The sequence below is a fragment of the Jatropha curcas genome, chromosome 1 (genome assembly GCF_041381405.1).
Source record: "Jatropha curcas cultivar XTBG-Jc1 chromosome 1, XTBG_Jcur_1.0, whole genome shotgun sequence".
Taxonomy (NCBI): Eukaryota; Viridiplantae; Streptophyta; class Magnoliopsida; order Malpighiales; family Euphorbiaceae; genus Jatropha; species Jatropha curcas.
Window position 1 is genome coordinate 29,262,934 of NC_143151.1, and position 26,461 is coordinate 29,289,394.

General features: G+C 33.3%; 3 protein-coding genes across 7 annotated transcripts; 1 reads left to right on the forward strand and 2 right to left on the reverse strand.

Annotated features, from left to right (window-relative positions):
- Positions 1 to 539: 539 nt before the first annotated feature.
- On the reverse strand, positions 540 to 14,824 carry LOC105630256 (ARM repeat superfamily protein). Of its 4 annotated transcripts, none has more exons than XM_020677815.3 (24): positions 14,206 to 14,812; positions 12,751 to 12,849; positions 12,335 to 12,559; positions 12,108 to 12,227; positions 11,899 to 11,982; positions 11,735 to 11,812; positions 11,415 to 11,543; positions 11,248 to 11,309; positions 11,022 to 11,081; positions 9,770 to 9,893; positions 8,991 to 9,125; positions 7,151 to 7,231; positions 6,855 to 6,968; positions 6,630 to 6,709; positions 6,300 to 6,435; positions 5,310 to 5,459; positions 4,099 to 4,184; positions 3,540 to 3,727; positions 3,342 to 3,434; positions 2,969 to 3,156; positions 2,706 to 2,817; positions 2,136 to 2,293; positions 1,803 to 1,919; positions 540 to 1,177 (listed from the first exon to the last, which is right to left on the reverse strand). In XM_020677815.3, exons 1-24 carry the CDS (start codon positions 14,431 to 14,433, stop codon positions 953 to 955), a joined length of 3,072 nt encoding a protein of 1,023 aa, XP_020533474.3. In that variant the 5' UTR covers positions 14,434 to 14,812; the 3' UTR covers positions 540 to 952. The 4 variants fall into 4 exon arrangements, 3 of the variants coding, with proteins under 3 accessions (XP_020533474.3, XP_012067423.3, XP_020533476.3); XM_012212033.4 differs by having other exon boundaries at positions 11,022 to 11,078; positions 11,753 to 11,812; positions 14,206 to 14,811; XM_020677817.3 differs by having other exon boundaries at positions 11,753 to 11,812; positions 14,206 to 14,811.
- A 1,263-nt stretch (positions 14,825 to 16,087) lies between these two features.
- Positions 16,088 to 19,006, forward strand: CXIP1 (CAX interacting protein 1). Of its 2 annotated transcripts, XM_012212035.4 has the most exons (4): positions 16,088 to 16,425; positions 16,722 to 16,991; positions 18,589 to 18,651; positions 18,829 to 19,006. In XM_012212035.4, the coding sequence occupies exons 1-3, from the start codon at positions 16,221 to 16,223 to the stop codon at positions 18,642 to 18,644; spliced, it is 531 nt and encodes a 176-aa protein (XP_012067425.1). In that variant the 5' UTR covers positions 16,088 to 16,220; the 3' UTR covers positions 18,645 to 18,651; positions 18,829 to 19,006. The 2 variants fall into 2 exon arrangements, with proteins under 2 accessions (XP_012067425.1, XP_012067424.1); XM_012212034.4 differs by having other exon boundaries at positions 16,092 to 16,425; positions 18,589 to 19,006.
- Positions 19,007 to 20,049: 1,043 nt separating this feature from the next.
- Positions 20,050 to 24,049, reverse strand: LOC105630258 (4-coumarate--CoA ligase 1). Its single transcript, XM_012212036.4, has 5 exons — positions 22,966 to 24,049; positions 21,336 to 21,534; positions 20,711 to 20,924; positions 20,506 to 20,608; positions 20,050 to 20,410 (listed from the first exon to the last, which is right to left on the reverse strand). The coding sequence occupies exons 1-5, from the start codon at positions 23,959 to 23,961 to the stop codon at positions 20,291 to 20,293; spliced, it is 1,632 nt and encodes a 543-aa protein (XP_012067426.1). The 5' UTR covers positions 23,962 to 24,049; the 3' UTR covers positions 20,050 to 20,290.
- Between the last annotated feature and the right edge of the window lie 2,412 nt (positions 24,050 to 26,461).

The following is a 26,461-nucleotide window of genomic DNA, read 5'->3' on the forward strand; positions in this document are numbered from 1 at the left end:
AATTTGCAAAACTTTGTCTAGTTTTATTTGCCAAATACCATAAAGTACGAAGATGATAGAATTAAGTGTTCCTAAACTTTAGTTCAAATTCAGATGTGAAATATATATTTTATTAAATAATAAATTTATAACTTTAAATTTCAGTTGAATTTCTAAATATGTAATTTATATGTGATAAATATCTTTCAAACTTACAAAACAAAATAACAAAAAATAAATATAGCTATAATATACACCTAGCCTTTATTTGGATGGATGTAAAATAAAGAGTAAAAATTTACTGAGATTATCAAAATCTCTTGTTCGATTTAAGGTAAAATATCAAGGAATGTATAAAATAAATTTATTTTACACCCATTTTAACCAAATTTTCACTCCATTTCGGAAGGAAAATGAATAGTAAAATTTTTCGCCCCTACTTTACTTCCACCCCTTATTGTACTTCCCCTCTTCCCAAAAAAAAGCATTAACAAGAAAGATACCTTTTAGACTGGTAGTTCTCACTTCTGAATCTAAGAGTGAAAAAGAAAGATAAGCAGTTGTCTAAAGAGCTAACAAAAGGATTTCATTCATGCTTGGAAATTGGAAAAGCATTCGCATTGGTTTATTCCCAAGTAATAAATACTCTATACCATCGTATCTACTCTAGCCGCCGCAGTTGCAGATTGGTACACTCAAGCTAATGAGAAAATCTGTATATCCTACATTTAATCGGAAGGTTTCACAAAATTGGGATTTTGGAGAACACTGTACACAGCAGAAAAAAGGGGCAGTAAGGGAAGTAATTACAACGTGGGGACATTGCTCAAAAGATACACCCCCCAGGATTTTCTTTGCCTGATTGCAAGCCAACAATGTATAGCTATGATAGAACACCAGCAGCAACAGGCTCACTAGACAAAAGCTCTTGAAGCTATGGACCGGTTCGGTTATATTTGGATGTTGAGATATCTTAAATTTGGGATGGAACATTGCGGTGACTATCAGCAAATTCTCGAATTAATCGCTTCAAACCTCTCCCTCCTTTACCTTGCATATGCCCATAATTGTTCTTCCCACCGTTGCAACTTCTACTATCAAGATAGTCCGATGCAGCACCGACAAGGGCTTCCAGCCAAACAGGGACAAGAGTTTCGGTTTCTCCCTGCTTTAGATACTCGACTGGAAGAGCCTGCACCTGTTGTAATTTCTACAAGTTAGCCAAAGCTGAAGGCTGAACAACAAAACACCAGAAAATATAAAATCATGGGTATGCAGGACTTTACCTTAGAAGATATGCAAAGGCAGCAAGATATTAATGAATTTAAAAAGGTTCAAGATCAGTAATGAAAATTTCACAAAGATTGCTAGTGTTTTTATTATAGTCATCAGTAAAAAATTTTAGCAACCACAAAGGGCACAGAGCTTGATATGAGGTAGTTAAATGATTCAGCTAATTGCAAAATCCCACTAAACAAAATGATTAACTTGAACTTGATTATTTCACAAGAATCACTGCAAAGTTTAGAACTTTGTAGTGACAGTGAAGTTGATTTATCCTAGAAAGAATTTCATATAACGGGAACTGAGACTACTATTTTAAAACTTCAAATCTGAACAGGACAAATTTCATGTGTTCAATTCTAATGGTTACCAAAATTATTAATACCTATCGAGAAAAAGCATATAATCAAGGAAAAACTGCAAGGTTAAGGTAACCAAAATTGCCCAGTCAAAAAACAAAACTAGCTATCTTAGATGGTTTCTTTCAGACGAGAAAACTCCAAACTTAAAAGTGAGAGAGAAAGAGAGTGAGAGAGGACCGCTGCATGTAGCCAACCGCACAAAGATTCCCAACAGAGAATAGCCTTCCAAGTTGTTCTCTCACTGAAACTGCAAATGGCAGCCAATTGTTGCAAGATTGTTGCGCACTTGTGAACCTATCAGGAAAAGGGCCACATAAGTACAGCGCATTATCGAAGATAAATTCCAACAACATGAGAACCAATCATCAATGAAGTCAGATGTAGAAATACACATGGAGAAATAGCAGATATACGGTTCTAAACACCATATCGTGTCTTAATTAAGAACCAAAATAGGAGATAGAATGTTTAAAAGAAATTACTATCACAAACAAGTGCGTAAAAGCATACCCGTGACATTGCTGAGACACCAAGCAAAGCATACACCACACTTGAAACTAGTCCCTCGCCACTACGAGATATGACCTGAATTGTTATGGCACCATATGATCCTTCAGGAATAGAAGTTCTCGATTCCAGCAAAGAGGCCAGGCTCACCTCCAAAAAACCTAGAAGAGTCAACAAAATTTACATTCATATATAAGGGTCAATAACAAATTAGATTCAGATGCCTCACCTACATATAAATGAGATCAACTCAAAATTTCAAAAGAGACCAACAAAGCTACATTCTTTGAGGATATTGGTCGTACAAACCATGTATCATATTACAGTATATGTATATATATATATATATATATACAAGCTACAAAGAGCATCTTGTTTTTATTTCCATCTTTCAGACAAATTGTCTATCACGAGCAACAAAGCACTATACTTTTTCCATTTTCAAATTAACCTCAAAACAATTTGAACAATAACATAAGTTACAAATTCGGTTAATCACTCTACTCCAGCACTTCTTATTCATAAAGAGCATCAATTCTAGAAGAGACTCCTTAACACAATTACCACACTTACATGACAAATATGACATTGCTGCCAGTGCTGCTCCACGATGCATAGCGGTACAGCATATAGCTGCCTTTTGGAAGGAGACTTCAAGAAGGGAACCAGATGCAGCTAATACTTCCTGAATAAATTACATAATCGGACAAATAAATCAACTCTTTGCCTTTAGTATCAATAGGACTCGTAAAAACTCATTTATCAGTAGCATCTAACCAATATTCTATAAAAAGCGAGATAGAAAGGCAACTCTTGACAAAATAGGAATACTAAACCTTACGAGAGCTACGAACAAATGTGGATGCAAAATTTGCATATGCCTCCACTAAATCTGGCTCTTGGTCACATATATATGACGAATTTAGACCCATTACTGATGCTGCTTGAGTAAATCTTTCAAAAGTTGTGGCAAACAAGGGTCCATACTCCTCTCTATTACTGAATTCTTCAATAACAACAGATGCTGATGATTCCATGGCCCCCACCGCACCCAACAATAATAATAATAATAAAAGAAATAAAGGGAAAAAATTAAACATATGGTAAACCAGATTAACAAAAATGAATAAGAAAAATAATAATGATGCACAGAAAGGAATTAGATACATCAAACAGGAAATAGTATTCAACCAAATCCCAACAGCTTACCTGTTCTTATGTAACATTCGTGACTTTGGAATAACAGAAAATTACTGGATAGGCAATCTAGAACATTAGGCAATAGCATTACAAAGTGCTCCCCTGCAATAATAAACTTCAGTTGCAATATGAAATGCAATATGCTATCTGGACAGACAACCAATCTAAGTGCACAAGGAAAACACAGAAAGAACACTCTTTCATTACCAGAGGACTGAATTGCTAGTGAAAGAGCCCGGCAAGCTGCAGTAGATAAATTGCTACTCTCCATATGTCCAGACCTGAATAGTTTCTCTAACACGGGCCAGAAAACCCTCAGTAGTTCAAATATAGTATCATCTGCACCAGGCATACTAGGTAGAGGTGTAGCAAGATGACTAAATACAGTTCCTATCCTGTAAACAATGACATAAGAGTTGGAGCATAACAATGTTATCAAGGATGGAGCACATACTAAATGGAAAGAATCAGTATCCATCAAAAACAAAATATTCATCTCCTCAAAGAAATTATCATACTTTCAGTCCGCAGTCTTTCCTGACGTATTCTACTTCTTCTCATTTTTATGGTTCAGAAAGTTTATGTCGCTTCAAAAAGAAGCCCAACCACGTTTACTCAAATTTCAATAAGAAACAACATTTAGTTTTCATTTTTGTCCCACAGAGATCAAAATAAGATAGCTGAATAGCTGATAAAATAACGTAACTGCACAGGTGGTAAATTACGCATATGCAAGTAACTTAACTCAATTATCCCAATTGCATACCTGTACAAACCTCTTGCCACAGAGTTCAAAAGTTGTGTATAAGTGGCTGGATTTTGTCTAAGAGAATGAAAGCTGTCTTCATCAATCTGAAAGAACTATGAGCTATTAATGTGGCGTGAAAGAGTGAAGAGTTGACATGAGAATGAAAACAAAACATGCATGGAGTTTAATGAATCAAAATCAACAACAAATGCTGCATGCATATGTCACAAAAAGGATCATAAAGCTATATTTCAGGTCTTCCAGTGACAGTTTGAAACTAAGTAAGCAACCTTCCAGAAACTGAGTTCAAGAATTCATCACCATTGATACGACATTATTCCACACAATTTACCATTCCTCTCCAGTGTGCTAACTATACCAAATGTAGATATTAGCCATTCGAAACAAATGGGTAAACTCTGACTCAGTTTTGGTAGCAACTAAGCATGTAGGAGGAGATAACTGATGATCAAGACTAATTGAGCTCACAATGGTAAGAGGTATTACAAAGATACTTTTTCCTTGTTTCTTAGTATAGAGTATAGACGCAATGAGAAGATACTGTTGTTTCACATACTGGACTAAAGGAACTCCACACAATTGCCTCAATCCCAAACTAGCTGGCACCAACTACGTAGATTGTTATTCATTCAGCTTGGTTTAGGGCCTTATACCAAGGAAACGTAAAAGTCTGAGTTTAAAAGGCAACTGCAACAAAGCTAACCTTCATTCTGAAAATTGCAAGCTTATGTCTCATCCATAATACCTCCATCCCACATACATCATTCCCTTTATTTCTTGACAACACTAGCAGTAAAATTTGACTGCTTAATGAAAAAGTTATGCTTGCAGGCTGCAATAGTCATTTGGTCAGACATTATGATTGAAGAAAATTACCAAAATCTAACAATTCACTTGCATGATTTCATGATATTCTGTCACTTAACCAAGAGAGGAGGGTGGATGACTTTAGATTCACTTCAATTCGCTTAAAAAGGCTATATTTACTAGCAAAAAAATAAAATTCTTTCCCTAAGACATCTTAGAAAAGTTTTGTTCACTAATAACAACGATCACAAATATAGGTGTGCAAAAAATGTTTGCAAAGTAGAACTATTGATAAAGCCAATAACTAGAGCCAGCAAGATCACCTACATAACTGACGAAATTGCAGGAAAGCAGATACCATAAATATGACAAATGGCCATACAAAAGACTTGGAATCTTACAAGTTTTCCTATAGCATCATAGCTAGAAGATAGCAGTCTACCCAACAGATTGTTCTTTAGCTCCTTATTCGGAACAGAGCCAAGGATCATGCTTATTGCACTAACTACTTCTTCCTCATCTTCCAAAGGTAAATGCCTCTTCTCCAAAGCCTGACAAATCAAAACAAGGAAAAAAGATTTTATTCATTCCTTTCTTCTTCTGTTTTTTTTTTTTTAACTTTTGAGAAAAGGAGAGGGGGCAAACACACAGACATGGCAACAATGAATATTTAAATTGGATAAAGATGTAAAAAGATTTAAGTATGAACCCAGGAAAAAGAAAACCTAAAAAGTGGGCATTTTAGACAGCAGGTTTAATAATTATAATAAGATGTCATCCTCTTTTATTTTGGTCGTGTTTTGTGTTTGTGCACGGGCAGCGTCACTAGTGTGCTTCAAGTCTGTGCATTGTGATGTGGCCATGGCAAACATTAACATGCCCCAGAAGGCCAAACTCTTCCTATTTGATGAAACAATGCATACTATGGTAGACAAACTCAGTAAGGAACCCCACCACGCATGACCAAAGATCAGTAAGACCATAAATGGCCATACAACGGTGACCTGTCCAAATCATTGACTTGAGAAATAATACAAGGACAATTTCACTTCATATGCAGGCATCTAAAGCACTTATTGACTTACTAATTCATGTTTGACGAAATCATGGTTGAATACTTCATATCTCAATCAGGAAGCGGAGACACTAAAATGCCCCGAACATAATGATAAATTTCTCAAACACATCAATATCAATAGAGAATATACGTAGGCAGAAAGAAGTTAAATGAAGTAGCAGATTCACTATTTTCAAACCCCCATCCGCACTGCCCCTCCCTCGCACCCCCCCCCCCCCCAAAAAAAAAAAAAAAAAAAAAAAAAAAAATATATATATATATATATATATATATAGAACATCAGATAATGGCATGTTAAACATAAATCCACTACCTCCCCAATCCACATTAAAATTTCCAGATTTGAGGGTTCATAAATCACAGGGGAGGCATCTTCACAAAGTTTACGCAGGGCAGAGGCACAAGCATTTGAGGATTGACGCTCCGAAATCCCTGCAGCAAGAAATAATCTGAAAGTAGCAAGTCAGCCCGAGAAGGAAACTTGATAGTGAACTTCAATGATGCTACATGATGCATGCAAGGACTTCCTTTTAAGAAGGGGAAACACCAATCAGGTGAAGCTGAAATTTGTTGATAACAAGCAAGATAATCATAGTTTCATATTTAAGTGGAAATGTACACATAAATGAAAAAACAGCCTTACAATAATGGCCTAGCATTAGTTTGAAAGGTAGAAATCCACTTGGAAAAGGAGCCAACAACATCTGCAAGTGATCTGTATACCTAAAATGAAAATGTATCTTATAAATAAGAACAAATCAGACCTAAATGGATATCCGAGACGATACAAATAAGCACAGTAGTATTGGCAACTAATATTTACTCTGAATTTGAAAACATAAAATTCTTAAGGAACAGTCTGACATACAATGCACATGAATCCCTTGAGCTTGTCTGAAGGCCTAATAGACAACATAGTTGCCAACTGTATGATCACCGAAAAGTCAAAAGTCTGGGCCTCCTGAAGGACTACTTCAGAGACCTGAAATGCAGAACTTATACACTATAACAATAAGAACAATTGTGCATTGCCAAGAAGCAGTCGCAGCTTCCAAGTTTTAAAAGCTCATGGAAAAACATATTTGAATGACTGTCAAAAAAAATTCAACAGAAAAAAAAAAAAAAAAAAATGATAGCAAAATCATAGAGGTAAGTTGCACTGACCACATTAAGAGCAAACAATTTGGCTTCCACCTCTTTCCAAGGCACTGGTATATTTACAGATGCCCATCCACCAAAGAAAAGCTGCAGCAAAATCATAAGAATAAAATAAGACCGTCATAATCTATTATAAAGAAATCTATAAAACTATTAACTATATGTATCACAAACTGTGGAAAGGAAAAAAGAAGAAAATTTCGACTCCAATATTTTAGATTCAAACAATGATGTTTAGATTCCATGCTCAGCTTCTTCGAGTTCAGAAGGAATAGATTGATGATAGGTTTTTGAAGCGTACAACCTACCTAAAATGGGAAAACTCAACATAAGTTGTACTGTAAAATGACCAACACAGATTTGCCTCCCTTGCTGCTAATATAAACCTACACATAAAGGGAATTGAGCACTTAATCAAGGCCCATCAAAGCCACCCCTCTTATTCTTAATACTGTCCTTGTCTACATAGAATAATAGTACAGCCCATTGAAAACATCATTTAACAAAAATAAATGACTCTTCAAATGAGTTGGGTAATAACATCAGATTTAAATCCATGCCATAATTCCAAATTTTCCCCATTGTACAGAGAAGATTGGATATAGGAAAGGCAAAAGAAGCTAAGGGAATTAGGGCACTATGGCACTCCAAGTAATAACCCAAAGGTGGTTGGCAGGGAAAAAAAATTAGGTTTCTTATGTAGTAATATATACCAAAAAACAAAAGAAAAAACATAAAGAGATTAGATCAACTCATCCAATGTCACTTTGGGATACATGCAGATACTGCCCCACATGGCTAAAAGTAAGCCAGAAGAGCTCTAACTAGGTATATGATAAGTATGAAACCAAAAAATTAAAACCTAAAATTCCAAGTATCATTACAGTTACTAGAACAATACAACACAAGGCTCTGAATATGTCATTTACAAAAATAAACAAACATGCACATCAGTTTGGTCAAGGTGTCGATGCTTTTACCAACACCAACTTTAACATTTTTTTTATAAAATAGTTAACAATTCCATTCTACAATTTTTCTTCTTTTACAGCAAAAAAACTTAAATTGAAATTTGTGAAGGCCTTACAATAAAAATAAAAAGGGGAACAAGGACACCATCATAAGTACATAAGAATTATCCAAGAGAAGCACAAAATAATTAAGTAGATGGACACTCACTGACTCTCCGATTGAAGCCCCAGACCCAAGTTATGCATAAAATATTAGTTAAAAGCAAAAGAACTTCACAAAGAGAAAAAGAGAGATACAAGAAAGAAGAGGGGGAAGGGTGAGCGACGATCCATCTTCTTACATTCCTTTTTATAGCAAACCAATTAGTCTGGGTTAGTATTTGCCTTTCCATGACACAAAACTACACTTTAGCCCTTATCACATCCTCAGCACGTTCTGGTTACTCGATTACATTCAAAATACAAACTAAAATTTAAAGTCTGCAACTTATTTCACCAAGAAGCATAGAGAACTAAGAGTTTAGACAGAAGCCAAATTTTACACCATGAAAATTGTCCAAACAATTCTGACCTCCAAAGTCAAATTTATTTCTGGGCATGTTTCAGATGAGCATAAGTTAAATATTAATGAGGTGATGAAGTAAAAATTCTACGTACAAAGAATGATGAACAGCTAAGCAGGAATCACAAAAATCAATCAGCCAGCAGTTTACAGCCTCACTATTTCCCCACATCTATGACCATAGAAGCATGATAAAATATGCATTATCCATGCAGATAGCAAAGAACTATCTCATTAATTCAAAAGTTTACATTTTTCAAATAACAAGTTGCTTTATATGTTCATGTGTGTAAGCATTCTCTGAAACAAGCACCTTTTGTACAAATGTCACAGGTCTTAGTAATTGACAAATATCCACCAAAAGTTCTGCAAGATTCATCCTGAACTGGACAAGACCATCTGGCAGGTCAAGCATTCCACTATCATCATTAAATGTAGATTCATCAACCTGTCAAAGACAAATTTTTGATACAGTTATAATAGTGGCAAAAAAATAAAGTTATAGATCCCAAAAAAAAAATAAAATAAAATAAAAGATCATATTGACTTATCAGTTGCATTCAATTTAGGCAACACATTGAACTCAACTCCAAATAGACACACTTGTTCTTATTCTTATTGTAAAGTTATAAATCAATCTCTAATGAAAGCAAACTATAAATCATAACTGAGTTATTAGTTGCATTAAATTGAGGCAACACATTGCCCTACACTTCAACTATGCATACTTTTACTTATTGTTAAATCATAAAGATTAAATGCCAATCAAGATGTTATACCCTTTCGCTAAATGCCTCTATCACTCCTAAGATATTCATGTTCAGAACTAATACACATAATTTCACTAATGAAACTCAACTCATAGAAAATTATCTTGAATTCAGTGGTAGGACAAGAGAATACTGCATTCTGTCCCTATCACCAAAAGAGCATAAACATACACACATAACAACTGTTTCACACATTAATCTACTGGTTTGGAGGGTCACCAACCCACTAGACCATCATTGACAGCAATTGTTAGACAACATGAATTACTTACTCAAATCACAGGGGATAAGATAAAAGGAAAAGGGGGCAAACAGAGAAAACCTGAGCACGCAATAAAAGAGCATCAAGCAATGCAGAAAAAACGGAAAAAAACACATCTTCCACATGTTTCCCATTTTTTGAACTCTCTGTATCAGGGCTGAGAATATAGCTTGCAAGTGTAGACCTGGAAAAGACAAGTTAAGGAAGCTATCATTATAGTGCTCTTGTCAAGAACCAGATAAACCTTTAAAACAAACACCTCCACACTACCCAGGATAAACCGTGATAGCAGTACAACCAAATCCCACAACTGAGTGCAAAAAAGGTTTTGGTTTCACTATCATTAGAATTATTGAAAAGCATTACATTAACATTCCAAATACAAACTTTCTTAATCTATTCTCTTTTCAAGTGTTTGTTTGTTCGTATTGCACTCTTGCTTCTAATCAAGATAGTATCAGCCAGACAACTAAAAACTAAAAAGATTGATAAGAGATGCCTATCACAACTTCTGCAATGAATAAATGCTAGGCCTCAAATGATTCCTCATGAACAAGACTATAATTCTCCTTGATTTGACCCTCATTTTCCCTTTTTTTTAATTTTATTTATAGCACAAACTTGTGTGCATTCATCCAAACTAGCCCATCCTTAGGACCAAAATTCGCCATCAAATCTCTATCCACCAATGTAAACCACCATCTTTCCAGCAATAGGTTGTTTCAAAGAAAAAGGAAACTGGTTATATTCCCTCTAATTCACAATTTTGAACTAATTTAGACTATTCTTATGTGATGTTCATTATTGACGTCTACGAGCCAGTAGTCTACAGTCAACTGATATGTTTACTTTCTTATACTGCAATTATAAGAAGAATCCATATCCTTGGCATATAGACCATCAGATCTCTGTTTATTATCCTCATCAATAATTTGCAGCCATGGGTGCAAGCCTATTGTAATTTATATTGCTTCACAGAAAAGGCTTAAGATCAAAAGATTGATACAACAAATTAATATTTTTAAGCAGGTACAGTTGGATAGCAATGAAATTATCAGTCAATGAATAGCTTTATTATGGACACAATTCAGAGTTCGTCCAGAGTTGCATTTAATAAGAGCCCCTAAGACATAGCTCAATTGATTCTGGAGTCATAATGCAACCTAAAGAGCAATCTTTAGACATTTCGATTAAACGGCTTCACACGGCAATAAAACACAAGAATAAATGCTACAAGTAATTACATGTGTGGGTGTGTGTGGTTTGCCTATGACAAAAACTACCAGGTAAATATTGAAATAAATAAGAATACCAAAACTGCAATGTTGAGTCTGCAATCTCCCAGTCTTCACTTGGAAATGCTACACAGCTGCTAAAATGGGAAAATAATTAGGCATAACAGCACATATCAGACACAGATCAACAAACACTGTACTCCAAGGCTCCTAATCTCGAGTATATTAATGCATGCTTTCCATCTCAGAAACTTAAATGAATTTAACGAAATTCTTTTTTAAATTTGAAGATTGATATAACACCTCAGTAGCGAATCTGCCAGCGCAAGTGCCTCGACACTTGCCTCCACAATCAGAGATGGTGCCTAGTGTACATTAAAAATGCAATAAAGCTAATAAGGAAAAGGTCAGGTACAGAATCAGGATACAGAAACTCATTGATGAAATCAGAAAAGAAAAAGAATACTGACAGCCTGCCCAATTTCAGACATCAAGCATGCAAGACCACTGATTATCTTCTCGTCTCCATTGTTGAGAGCAGGTAGGAGGAGTACCTCTTTAAGAAAATGTACTCTGCATAACAAAACCTGAGGTAGACCCTGCAAAAGGATGCTTCATTAGAAAATTATAAAAAAGTATCATGAAAAATCATTATGAAGTTCCTAGAAAGCTAAACACTAAGCATAATAACCTAAACGCATACTTCTTCTTCATGATAACAATAACGTACACATGTAATACATGCACATGAATGTCAAAAAAGCAAAGGTATATTGATAAAGGATACTACCATATGGCATTGGCCTACCTCATGTCGACTTGCAAGTTCAACAAGCACTTCAATTGCCAAATCAAATGAAGACGAAACCTGTGAGCACCAATGCAAAAACTTTTCCCGCATGAGTGCTATTAATTTCACACATTTTCAAGTTAAAGATCACTGCAATTATGTACCTGCAAAGAATTGAATACAAAATTAAGAAGTGGATGTGTTGGTAGTGAGCCTTGTGGAATTTCTGAGAAGCACCCAGCTCGTACCTGCATGCAAGAACAAGAAAATCAGAATTACAATAAAACTATTTAAGTAGAATACTGATTTCTTAAGGAATCCTTGCTTTGATAGAATTTGAAATTATTGACACAACTTTCAACCATGATCTTACCCAACTCAGCAAGCATCGGAGAACTTTTCTATTCCTCTCATGCAGTTGAATACCACCATCATATGTTTTCTGAGATTGCTCCAGGAGGAACTCAAGCACCGTAGGAGTATGAGAAAGAAGCTGAATTTATTATGTTAGATACAAGAACAAATAAGTGGGGAGATGCAAAGCTTAACAGCAACATAGAGTGAAATGCAGGTGTAATGATAAAAAGGACGAACAAAAACCTCTTGGCCATACTGGCTTCTATGAGCTGGACTAATGTTACCATCAGCATTTTGAGTGTCAACAACTTCTTCTGGGAGAACAGTAAGCATCTCCAGAACAGCCATATTACTATCATCCTGGTTCTGCAGAGTCCGAAGGCTGTAAAAAAGCTGCTCAATAGGTTTTCCATGCTCAGCAGCACGTAGTATAAGGGCAGCAAGTGCAAGACAAATTTGAGTCAAAAGCTGTCATTGAGATAGCACAAGACCTCATCAAAAACATACTCCAGTGCACTTCATATGTGAAGCACTAATTAAAAAAACACATCATTGTATTCTAACATCTAGTCCAGTTATTCATATAGCCTGCATATATCATTTCTTCCAAGTTGTGGAGCACCAACAGTGTCCTATTTGGAAGGGAAAAATTGAAGCACCTGGGGAGGGCCTGAACTAAATCTTTTGGCAGCCACAAGAAGAGCATTTAATAAAGCATCTTTGACTCCTAACTGCAAATAATATCCTTCACTCTGGATCTGCATTGTGAAACAACGTCTAAATGAAGTGTCAACATGCCATAAATATTTATAAAGTTGAAAGAGGAAAACAGAAGAATTTGCTACAGTTAAACATAAGGCTTCTGAAAAAAAAAAAAACAAAAAAATCATGTTGTTTGATGCACATATAAAATATAAAATCCAAGCATCAAGTTATTCAAGGCTGCTAGCTACCGTGCAAGTCTGACATTAAAGTTCAGATGAGTTATCTAATAGATGCACCAAGGAATTCATTTTCAGACGTTTGAGTTGGCCAAGTAACATTTAGTGAGAATCAACTAAATATACTCCACAGCAGCAGAAATTTAGAGGAAACAAATCTCTGACACAATACAATTTGTGAATACAAAGCACAAAAATTACACCACAAAAGTTGCAACTATCCAAGCTTCAGCTGATAGCCATCCACTTTGAATATATGTCATTTCTTAACCACAAAAGGATGCACATATAAGTAAACATCTATCTAGGTCGCACCCATCTAAGATTCACTAATAATAATCCAATTTGAATAGCCTTATTCTCATTTCATAAAAGGACAGATTACCAAACCTCGGTCTCGAGTGATTCCTATGTTTAGTTAAGTTATATTCCATTCAATCTAACCCCCAATTCTCTCATTTCCTCTTATCTTACTGAACTGTTTACAATTGTGTTTGTTGCCAAGTGCTGAGTGCTTATACTCCAACAATTAAATTAAGTAAATCTTTGAAATTGATCACCTTAAGCTATATTTTAAAATCTTTATAAAAATATTCATAAAAAAAAATAAAAAGATGATGTCCAGCCTGCAAATGGTTATAAGGTGTTGTTCGATTACATGGCCTTTTAAGCCTTTATTCACTTTACCAGGTCCAATTTATAGAATAAAATGTCATAACCTACAAACAAAGGAAAACAAAAGCATATCGACTGCGTCTCAGTTCAGAAGAACAATGCTCATGTCCAACTGATAAGCTTCCACAATTCCTTCTTTCAGATAGGTAACCATTCAGTTGGAACATTCTTATTTCATTTATTAACATCGTTAGAATACGAGGATATGGAAGTGAAATTCAATGGCTTCAGTTAAAGTAGTATCAAATTAGTGCATAAATCTACCGACATTTTTATATACCGATTACCAATTTTGCCACCGGCAATTGGAAACTACACCATATACTAGTGCAGAAGTACCTTAAAAGAGTAAAGTAAAGCTATGCTCAAACCTAAAGCTATTCCTCATTGTTAATTAAGGAATCGAAATGCAGTCCTTATAAACCTAAAAACACATTTACAGTGCAAAAAATTAAAAAGAAATAGAAATGAAAGCAGAAGAAGAAGAAGAAGAAGAACCTTTCGCTTAAGAATCTGTGCCGCAAAAAACTCGACTTCGAAATCGGAGAAAAAAAGCTGGTGATGGAGATGAAGCTGATCGGAAGTTAGAATAGAAGTGGCGACTTCCCAAGCAGCGTCAGTTTGCTGGAACTGAACCAACCATTGATTAGCAGCCACGCGGTTACAGGACTGAGTGTCGTGGTTGAGGACATGAACAGCTTGGGCTACCTTGATTTGCAAGTCCATTTAAATTGTTTTTTCTTGTCTTTCCTTTTAAAGAAAAAATAAAATTTTATATATATATTTAATGAAAATCAATCATCCAGAGAAGGACGCCTGTGATTCCCTCAGGAAGCTTGGGCCTGACGCTGATTGCTGATTTCGCTCTCTTCGCAAACACCTTGCCCTTTCATCGAACGGCTATTCGTTGCGAAGGTGGTTGCCGCCTGCTACATTCGGTTGATTTTTTGGGAGTCCCTTTTTTTCTTTTTTTTCTTTTTCGAGTAGAGAGAACAGCGTGACGCCGTGTGGCTATTCGCAAGTGGTTAGTGTCACCGTCTGTGGCGGATAGCGTCTATTTTCGGATTTCGCTCCACTCAAGTTGAACTCATGGATTGGCCGCTCTTAATGGGTCTTAATCGGGTAATAACATTTTTGCCCATTCCAGCCCAAATCTTAAAAATATATAATATATTTCCTACATCCCATAAATTTTATCCTACTTTTTATTTGTATCGGATGGCAAAATGACCTGCTCCACGGTGATCCGACTTGCCCCGCCCTGGGTGGAGCCGTTTTTCTCAATAATTTAATATCCTATCTGAAAATCGATCCACCCCGAATACGAATGTTAATATATATATTTATTATATATATAATATTAATATATTTTACATATAAATTTTTAGAAATGAGATGAGCGGGAATGGATTTTTTTTTTTTTTTAGACGGCGCGAAATTGGGATGGAGTTTTTGTAACCCGTCGGATTTCGAGGCAAGGATGGGGCAAATTATACAATGACATTGCGGGGTCGAGATGGGCAATAACCCACCCCTAACCGCACCGTTGCCATCTCTACAAAATATTATCCTATTTCTCTTTTTCTTTTTAAATGAATAATATTTAGAGTTCATATTTTACATTTATTTAATTTACTTTTTTTCTCAATTAATATATTAGGTAATAAATAAATAAATAAATATATATATTATATATGTTTCATAATACATGTCCCATTTAAAATTTCACGTCTCTTAAAAAATAATTAAATTTATCTAAATTACAATAAATTATTGAATAAATTAACTATATTACCTTTAATTTAATATTAATTTTATAAGAAAACTATTTAATTTGAAATAATAGTTATTGGTCATATATAAAATATAAAATGAAAAAAAAATTATTTCTCCTTGAAATCATAAATGTGATAATTATTTTGGAACAAACTATTTTCTCATATGTATAGTTTTTCATGTGTGACAAGTATTATGAAACTGATATTATATATATATATATATCAAATTAAGATATCAAACTTTAATTTTCAACTTAAATATTAACCAATTGCCTTGATTATTAGATAATAAAATAATATAATTTAATTATTAATGAAATATTAATGTGAGTGTATATTTATAAAAAAATAAAAAACAAAAATATCATTTAAGTATATAAATTAAATTTTATTAATTTGTACTAGTTAAATCGAAAAATTTATTAAACAGTGGAGTAAAAATAATATTAATAATATAATTATTTCCAATAAAAATAAATTCAAATATTGCAAATTCTAAATGATTTAATTTCGTTCAATTTATTTTTATTTCTATGATTTGGCCCAAAATAATAGCAGGGGCTATTTGCGTAATTTTCGTAGAAAACTACGAGCCGCCGGCATCCACCTGGATTCTTTGACCGTACACGTGTTCTTTCTATATTCTATATTCTCCAAAGACAAAGAAGGTGAACAGTGAACAGGGAAGGAGGGAGATAAAAGTGACGGCCGTAGCTGTGGTAAGTTAAGACTTGAATGGCTTCGCGGTCAGTGTTTTCATTGCCATCGGCAATAACAGCATCATATTCCTCGTCGCCGAGCAAAATCTCATCGTCGATTGCTCTTCCACTTGTCAATTCTCGATCTCGTTTCCTCTCCTTCCCTCCCCAAACGACTCTCGCCGGTAACCTAGCTTTTAGAGTCAAGCCCAACTTCACTAGAACCTCCTCCATTCGCTGCGGTATTTATCTATCTCTTCTGTAAATATTCTTTTTTCCTTGTTTATCAAAATTGAATCAGATCCACTAGTAATGAAACTGAAATTATTCTTTAATTTTTTTAATTTATTGAATTTATTTTTACAGAAAAATTGGGGAATAAAAAAGGGTTATGTTCTTTTTAGGTAGTTTTGCTGAGAATCTATTTTTAATAATAGAAATGAAACTTTTTTTTTTATATATATTTTTGTATAAAAAAAGCAGAAAAAAGGAAAGGTTATACATTTTTTTTCCGTTTGATGAGAATTTATGGTTACAGCTTTATCTCCTGAGCTGAAGAGTACGTTGGATAAAGTTGTGTCATCGCAAAAAGTTGTTCTTTTCATGAAGGGAACTAAGGAGTTTCCTCAGTGTGGATTTTCAAACACTGTAGTGCAAATTTTGAATTCATTTAATGTTCCTTATGAAACGATTAACATATTGGAGAATGAAGTTCTGCGTCAAGGATTGAAGGAGTACTCTAGTTGGCCTACCTTTCCTCAACTTTATATAGATGGGGAGTTTTTTGGTGGTTGTGATATCACTGTCGGTAAGTTCAGTTTAGATGCAATTTTAATCTTTCTAGTATTTGTTAATCCTATTTGGAATGTTGCCTTGTAAATTTATGTTTGTATTGTTGTATAGTTTGCTTCCTTTGTGCAGACATAATAGTTGAAGGTTTTATGTGAAAAGATGTTAACCTGTTGGTTCTGTGTGGTTATTTAGAATTTAGATCATCTATGACCGTCAAATGCATCCACTATTTTTTGCTGACATTGATTCCTTTGCTAAATAGAAATTTGTGCATTATGGAGAATTTCAGTGTGTTTTGCTTAAGTGTTAACAGGGTACATTTTGTATCTAGTTCTAGTATATGGTTGTGCAGTGCAGGCTAGCAATACACCGGGACATGCTGTGTTCATTCTTCACATTCTGTCCTGTGTTGAATGTTGTAGGTAGAAAACATACTCTTTTGGTCTAGATGATAGCATTTTTTTTTTTTTTCCGTGTGTGTGCATAATGAGAATACTGTGTGAAGAAATTTTTGAGTGTTGTTTGAATTGTAAGCGACCATAATGATGGTTTAGATTTGCATGCTGCACATATGCACAATAATTTGCAATAGCTTGTTGTGTTGAAGTTGTCATCCCAATTTTGGGCCTTCCATTGTAAGTGAACATATTATGATGGTTTAATCAAATTACTATATGTTTGGTGACTTGATCTTGATCATCCTTTATATTTCATGCATTCAAATTTGTCTGCAATTAATGAAAATTTTTACAATGATTTGTATGTTTATAAGTATGTTTGTAATTGTAGGGAGAGAGAAAGCAAACGATAGCTCTGTAGCTTGAACTTTTCTTGAAGCTGCAAATGTGAAAAGCAGTATCAATTGCAGGAAATTAGGGTCTTTTAAAAAAAATTTTGCAGGAATTTAGAGAGTACTTTCAGTTCAGCAGAGAGTCACCTGCTCTCCTTTTTGTGAGGGAGAGGACACAAAAAATTATGGACCAGCTGGTCAAGCCTAGCTATATGAGATTTCTGAACACATTAATTTAGACATATTTATGGGCGAAGTATATAGCCATAAATCACAGTGCCCTAACTGATAGCTCATCTCAATGAACTATTCATCACAAATGAATCTTCTTGAGAGGCTCATTTATGAAGAAGGTGCTTGATATATGTGTGAAGCATGACATTGCATTGCATCTAAAAGATTTGATATAGAATGGTGGGAAATCATGTGAGTAACATTAAATTGTGGACCTAATTTGCATTCTAAGAAGTGACAAAGCATTGATGTTCTGTAGATATGTGGTGTTCACAATAAAGGTGCTAATTCACATCAAATGTTAGTGATGTCACCCTCTCTCTTTTTTATCTTGCCTTTTCTTTCTTTCTTTTGCTAGATAAACTTTGACAGCTTCTTTATTAAGTTTAAATTGTGTTCATACCGCAATCTAGTGTTTTCTTTTCCTTTTTTTTTTTTTTTTTTATATATATAGCAATGGAAAGCATTGGCATGGTATGCCTACTTGATGACTGATCTGAGTGCACAAATGTTTAAATTTATAAGAACTCATGCTTACTATATAAGTTGTTCGTGTTTTGACTTTGGATTGAATATATTTGTTTGCCAGATGCATATAAGAGTGGCGAATTGCAAGAATTATTGGAGAGAGCAATGTGCTCATGAATTTCAGGTGTGGAAGGTGGTTCTACTCATTGACTTGCTTGATAATATTGGCTGTGATGGATTAGTCTGTTGTATGTCAACTTAAATCTTTCCAACTAGATAGTAGTGAATGGCGACTAGATTATTCGCCATATTTATTTGGTGTTTGTTCCAGTAGTCAAGGGATTTGCATTTATGTCTGTAGGAGCCCGACTGCCCATGTTTTGGGGGTGTCTACTGCAGATGGTCTGCCTCAGAATGCTGGAACAAATGGTTGTTACTGTATGAGATTAGAACGCTAATCCAGAATCTCTTAAAATTATACTATAAAGCTCAGGAAAAAGACAGTGTTTTTACAGAAAAAAGAAATTATAGTGTTGCAATACTGTGCGCTTAAACATTTTTCATTAATAATAGTCAAGAATCATAATGATTGTAGTTTTTTAGGCAAGAATCAAGATATAAACAGCATTGATAAAAGTCGAATTTGGTTGTGATGCTCAAATGATTTAAGTGCTGAAATTTGTAAGTTGCAAATTTGCTGAAAATCAGAGTGATTTATTATATCTAGCTTGGATTTTAAGTTAATTTTTGTTTAATTTTTAATGAAAGTTTAGATTAATTGAGATTTTAAGTAATATATGGACAATAAGTCATCAAACAATTTAAAACTAATAAGTTAGAAGTTTTAATTTTAAATATTAAAAATATTATTTAGTAAAATTGAAAATTTAGGACCTAAATTTAAGTGTTGGATAATTTGAGGGGCAAATTACTATAAAGTTCCTAAAGTTTGATTGAAATTATTATTTCATCCTTGTTATTTGGAAAAATTATTGAGTCCCAAGGTTTGGTCTTAAAATGTATTTAATTAATCTAATTTTATAAGTTAAAGTATTTATAAAATGATTTTACAAGTTGAAGCGTTCATTAGGTGTAATTTTATAAATTGAAGTGAAGTGTTTAATTAATCAAAGTAAAAATTGAGGTTGTCACGAGATTTTTCTTGAAAAGCATGCAGGTAGAAATTAACTTGACCATTAAAAAATTAAAAAATTGTAAAAATACGGATTTTGTATTTCCTGCTTTGCTATTTTATCGCGAGACTTGTTATTATTGAGATATATTTATGGTTGTTGTATTTATGAAGCTTGATTTGATCAATATTTAATCTCATGTTCCTTTTTTTTTCTAATGAATGATCTTTGTTTAAAAAGAACAAGTTGTTGAAGTAGGGCTTCCTTCCTTCACTAAAATTAAGGCATCATTAGGTTAATTGTCATAGCTGTTCTTTCCCCCTCCTCCAATATATATACATAACAAAAAAGTAAGCTAAACATAAATGAATCTCATGTTTCAAATAAAAAAATTTGATGCTCAATTAAAAAAAAAAAAAAAAAAAAAAGGCGCATTTGATAAATGAAAATACAACAAACAAATACCGAGAGTTAATAAGGTAATAACAAGAGAAACTGTGGTTTTTCAAAGATGCAAATCATACAAAGAAGAGCTTGAGAGTAATTTCGTAATTGATTACCCCAACATTTATGTTTTTTAGCACATCTCTATATATACCAGCATCATCTTGTACTTATCCAAGCATAATTACTTGCAGACGTTCCTTTCCAAGTTTTTAAATAAATAGGACAAGGATCTTCATCGTCCTTTTAATTTTGAAAACCAGCTGCCAATTTTTCTCTCAAGTTTTTCCTCAAGATTTTGCCTGATGGTGCCTTTGGAATTGCCTCTACGAAGAACACACGATTTACTCTTTTGTAAAATATCACCTGGAATGGAATGGATTATCATGTGGCGATTGAGTAAGCGAAACTACTTGGTAGAGTGGCCATTTATGTACAATAAGAAGAAGGAAAAAATTTACCTGTTTGGAGACATACTGCTTAATTTCATCCTCTGTAATTTGGGATTTTTCTGCTCTGACTACAAATGCAATTGGGACTTCTCCAGCATCCTCATTTTTCAGTCTGAAAGTTTAATTGAAAGAATTGACAATGTCAATTACTATAAATCTTGAGATTCACAAAATAGCTAGAAAAATTACAAAAAAGATCAAGTTTTGCACTTACCCAACAACAGCAGCATCAGAAATTTCAGGATGAGCTAACAGCAAGGCTTCAATTTCGGCCGGCGCGACCTGAAACCCTTTGTATTTGATTATTTCCTTCAATCTATCAACAATGAAGAGCTCATCATCATCATCAATGTAGCCAATATCTCCTGTGTGTAACCATCCTTGTTTGTCTATGGTTCTTTCAGTGGCCTCTGGGTCATTAAGATATCCTGAAACATTGTTTAAACAAAAAATATTTGGACCGATGAGTTTTGACTACCGGATGGTTAAAAAAAAATTCTAAAAACATGAAATACTTCATTTTTCATGAAATACTCATTGTTTTTAGTTATAAGAAAATTTTTATATTATTTTGTATTTATTAGGTAGGTATGCAAGGAGTACATTTGCTGACTAAAATAAAGATATGGTCTCCAGTCAATAATGTGGGTTCAAAGTTATTGTCAATATAAAATAGTGCAAGTGGCATTACCTAACATTTTCACTTATAATTTATCAATTTATCATGAAAGCAATTGGATAAAACTATTTCAAATGAGACAATAATGAATAAACAAAACAGCTGCTAAGAGTACCTCTCAAAAAAAAAAAAACAGCTAGTAAATGCAACATTATTATACCTTTCATGATTTGATCTCCCCTAATGCAAATCTCTCCTGGTTGGTTCCTGGGAAGAGAGTCCCCAGTTTCAGGGTCAACAATCTTCATTTCTGCATTCCTCACCACAGTTCCACATGCCCCTGCTTTTATCTCAAATGGCTCTTTTGCAAATGCCAAGCACATGGCGAGCACAGGCCCTGCCTCTGTCATCCCATATCCCTGTAAATTAAACCATTATTAATTTCCCAATAACTACATTACTTTACATAATACAATTTTTAATTGTTCATATGGTTTAGTTAAAACAGAAGGTTAATCCATGGTATAGAAGAATTATATAATAATTCCTTTCAGTAATCTCTTGCACAATTAATAATGCAATGCTGACCATTTGACTTTCATAAATCATATGAAATATCCTTTTTATCATATGATTTGATTTCAAAATTATTATAAAATATAATGTGCTTCTTACAAATTTGATTAGACCTCTAAGCATATCCTATAAAATTTAACATGCTTCTTACAAATGAGATTAGCCCCACAATGATAATAACTGCTGTAGCTGCAAACAAATGGTCTGGTCGCTAATAGCCAATTCTGTGGGAGCAGAAATGACAAATTGAATTAGGCCACCCAACCAGCTGCTACTTTTTTAATTAATTAATTAATTACAATATAAAAACTCTACCATGTAATAATAAGCTAATGATCTTTTCAAACGATTGATTGTTGATTTGGAACCAAGGCAAGCCAAACAAGATTTTCTTTTTCACACCTTAATTGTAGTCTTACGTAAAAGATAAGGCACATGTGGCTTACCTAAGTATTTTATAGATAATAATTGCCTAGGTGGATCTAATCCATCTGGGCCTTTCCCTAAGTATTTTAAAATTTTCGCCTATGAAAAGGTTTTATAATTGATGTAGGATCAATGGTCCATTAAGGTTGGCAAAAGAATTATACATATATATATATATATATATATATACACACCCAATGAATTGAACAATAATACTCTACCTAAATAAAAATATAAGTATCTTTTCATAAAAGAAAAAGAATAATGAATAATAATGACAGTTTCTTTTCAAATGATTTTTTTATTTTGTATACTTTTGAATATAAAATTAATTTTATTTTAAAGTTTCAAATTATTCATTTCCATAAATATTTTCTTTACAAATCGAATACTTAAAAATCTTTCGCATAACTTATTATTAGAGGCATTCTTATAAATCATATTTTTCAAATGATTGATAAATAGTTTCTATATGAATTAAAAATAGTTAATATTTTCCTTTAAAAAAAAGTTTAATTAAATATTTTCTTATACGTGCACAACCATGAAATCACCAGAACAAAACTTGCCTACATCAATGTATGAAACTATTCATTCAACAAGCCAATTATAATTTTTTGTTTTTGAGGAATATTAGGATGTTTTTTGAAGATTATTATTGTTTTTATCTATATTATGAGTATATTCATTTAAACAAGAAAAAACTATTTACTTGAAATAATATTCCTCAAAATGTTAAAAAAAACAAAAAAATCCATCTCTTACTTGAAATAATATTCCTCGCATTAAAATTTTCAAATAAAAATAGCGATTCCTAGGAATCAATCAAACCAGGGAAGTACTCATACCTGACCAAGTACGGCTTGAGGAAACTTAGCTCTTACAGTATCTTCAAGCTCCTTACCAAGCGGTGCAGCGCCAGATTTCAACATCCGGACAGACGACAGATCGTACTTTTCGGTATCCGGTGATTTAGCAATAGCCAAGACGATCGGCGGCACAATCGGAGCGACGGTCACCTTATATCTCTGTATCAACTCCAACAGCGTCCCAATCTCAAATTTCGGCATAATCAAAATCGCAGCTCCAACCCGCAATCCGCAAAGCATTATCGAATTCAAAGCGTAAATATGGAACATCGGCAAAACACACAGAATCACATCTTCGCTTCGGAAATACAAATTAGGATTTTCGCCATCAACTTGTTGCGCTACACTGGCAACTAATCCTTTATGGGTCAACATCACTCCTTTTGGCAAACCGGTTGTGCCGGAAGAATACGGCAGCGCCACCACGTCATCGGAGCTGATTTTGACATTCGGTATTTCTCTCTCATCGGCCTCAGCCAGCTCAGAGAAATGTAAACAACCTTCTGGCGCAGAATCTATACATAATACTTTTATATTACTGGTATTAGCCAATTCCTTGACTTTCTCTGCATAAGCGGCCTGTGTTATAATCAGTTTGGTGTTCGATGCTTTAACTTGTTTGGCTATTTCTGCAGGAGTGAAAAAAGGATTCGCAGCAGTTGCAATGGCGCCACGAAATGAAGCGCCGAGAAAGGAAAGAACAAACTGAGGAGAATTGTGTAATAGAAGCATAATAACTTCGCCTTGTTGAATGCCAAGCTTGTTCAGCCCTGAAGCTACTCTGCGTGCAGTGAGTTCAACCTCTGCGTAGGTGTAGATTTCGCCGGTGACGCCATTGATTAAACAAGGCTTTGAAGAGTAATCAGAAATGTTTTCAAATATATATGAATGCAAAGGAAGGTGTTTGGGGATGTAAATGTCAGGGAGTTTAGAACGAAATATGATTTCTTCTTGTTGCTTCAATGGAGTTGCCATTGTAGGTTGCAGAGAAAGAGGGACTCTGTTTTTGTTTCTTTAATGTTTGAGTTCCCTCTGAGAAAAGAAGAGAGAAATTAGTGGTGATGATATAGAGAAAGTTTGGGAGTCAAGAATCAAGATGTTGAAAGGCTGAAGGTGGTTGGTGAAAGGGCAAAATGGGAAATGAGAGAAATATTGGAGGGTAAAGTAGTAAAACAGAGAAAGAGTTGAAGAAAAGTGAAAGTTGGTTTGGTGATTAAGAGAGGGAGGAGGGAGTGAGTGATACATGGTGATGGTGGAGTTGGGTTGGTGAGAAAGGATTAATATCAAAAAGTGGGGTCGGGAGGTTGGATGTGGGGTCCATGGTTTGGTTGTGTGAGGAAAAAAGAATTGGGCAGTTGACCTGAGAGAGGTGGCTGTTTTTAATTTTTTATTAATAATATTTTATTTTATTTTATTTTTTTTGTTGATTGTCTCTTTATTTTACCTACCACCAGTCAATTTTTTTGATGGGCAAAAATTTGTCAGCTGTTTGGACTGTCGCCCTTCACCCACCACACAAATGGAAAACTTATTGGGTCTTTCTGTTTAACTCAGTCTAAAGCCCAACTATTCAACTCTTGGTTGATTTTGTTTTCATTCACAATTCTTATTCTTTCTTTTTATCCACAAAGCCCAATTCTCGATAAGGTTTTTTTTTTTTCTCAATTTTTTTTGAATTACTCTCTTTAGAAATACTTTCAACCTCCAAAAATTGTAATCCCACTTTTACTCCTCATTTTTATTTTTATAAATATTTTTCTTTTACGATGCCCTATATAATTAATATTAATTGAATTTATTAGATAATAAAGAAAAAGTGGTAAGATAATTAATTTTAAAATCTTAATATACTAACTCATTATTATATTTTGAAAGTTTTAATGAATCATTATTATACAAGCTTTAGGGTCATTAGAGGTGTATATGAAAAAAAAAGAAAAAATGGTAATTTTAACTAATTTAACTAGTTTTGTTTAAACTTTGTGAAAAATAGTTGGGACTATAATTTTGAAATATATATTAATTATGTATTCAATATATTACCATTATTTAATATTATTGTATTATTTAAATTATGAATTAAATTTATATCTTATTATTTAATTTTTTAAATATTTAATATAATATATAATTTTTTAACATATTAATATAATAATATATTGTTGTTTATTATATTCATTCTAATTAATAGTAGTATTTTAATTTCTAATAAAATAGAATCAGAATAAAATATAGTTCAAGTTATTGAATAAGGTCATACTGAATGATTGTGTATAATCTTTTTTTAACAATGCTCAGTTTATTTTCTGAATATGTTTCCAATGTATAATTTATTTAAAATTGAGCTTTTACGTGGATTTTAATAAAAAATTTTAATTTTAAGAGCAATTTAAACCATTTTTTGGTTTGATTGGTCGATGCGTATAAAAACAACAACACAATAGTTAGACCGTAGTCTCAAACAAGCTGAGAGCAACTATACAATAACTAACTTTTTAACTAACTTTTATATGATAAGGTAGATTTTTATGTTAATTATTGTACATTTAACTTTTAGCATTTTACTGTTTAAATAGCTAACCGCTACTATTAAAATAACTAATTTTACCGTATCGATACTAAAAAAAAACCAATTATGAGATAGCTAGATTAATTGGGGTGAGCTATATGAAATTTTTCCCTCTATTATGTTTGTTCATAATTAAATCCTCAATGACATTTGTGATTAATTTTCTTTTAGCTTAAATATATTTACTTATTTTCACTTAAATTTATTTACTCATTTTCACTCAACTACACTTTGTACCGATCAAACTCTGAGCTTCATTGTCTTTTGATTAAAAGCTCTTATTAAAATCTATCCAATAATTCAATATTGAATAAATAGAGTTGAATATTTTTTTATTAATTTCCGCCTAATTACTAAATTATTATTTTAATTAGTTATGATTTTTTGTATTAATTATTTATTACTATATATAGATATAGCTGTCACGTTTGTGGTTGGTGAGTGTACAGTGTACAGCATGAAAATGTGTCTTGGATAAAAATGGTTCAATTGTTTACGAATTTCCAAATGCGAGTGCGATGGATCTCCTGGCTGCTTACGTTATATACCAAATATGTTAAAAAAATAAAAATCAACTAGTATGATCCAATCATAAACATGTATAATTTATTTGTAATGTTAAAAAAAAAATTTCCAACACACCAGTCTATGTCAAGAAAATTTTTTTTTTTAATACTAGTCCGTTCCAAAAAAGATAATTCACTTTATATTTTCATATAAATTAAAAAATATAGTTAAATTACAATCATATAAGATACAGTACTAATAGAGTTCGCTAAAGATCAAGTTAAGCTTCTCAGTAATTGATTTATTATGCAAGAATGATGTTATAAGATTGACTTATTAGTAACTTGTAGAAGAAATTCAACACTATTCACTCATATTAAGGACTTACTTTTAGATCTG

Coding starts and splice junctions, on each gene's coding strand:
- CXIP1 (XM_012212035.4), top strand. CDS start 16,221: ATGGCTTCGCGGTCAGTGTTTTCATTGCCATCGGCAATAACAGCATCA. Junction 16,426..16,721: donor AACCTCCTCCATTCGCTGCG/GTATTTATCTAT, acceptor TTATGGTTACAG/CTTTATCTCCTGAGCTGAAG. Junction 16,992..18,588: donor TGGTTGTGATATCACTGTCG/GTAAGTTCAGTT, acceptor TTTGTTTGCCAG/ATGCATATAAGAGTGGCGAA.
- LOC105630258 (XM_012212036.4), bottom strand. CDS start 23,961: ATGGCAACTCCATTGAAGCAACAAGAAGAAATCATATTTCGTTCTAAA. Junction 20,925..21,335: donor GGGAGATCAAATCATGAAAG/GTATAATAATGT, acceptor ACAATGTTTCAG/GATATCTTAATGACCCAGAG. Junction 20,609..20,710: donor TCTGATGCTGCTGTTGTTGG/GTAAGTGCAAAA, acceptor TTAAACTTTCAG/ACTGAAAAATGAGGATGCTG.
- LOC105630256 (XM_020677815.3), bottom strand. CDS start 14,433: ATGGACTTGCAAATCAAGGTAGCCCAAGCTGTTCATGTCCTCAACCAC. Junction 12,560..12,750: donor TTAGTTCAGGCCCTCCCCAG/GTGCTTCAATTT, acceptor TCTCAATGACAG/CTTTTGACTCAAATTTGTCT. Junction 12,228..12,334: donor GAAGCCAGTATGGCCAAGAG/GTTTTTGTTCGT, acceptor TAATAAATTCAG/CTTCTTTCTCATACTCCTAC.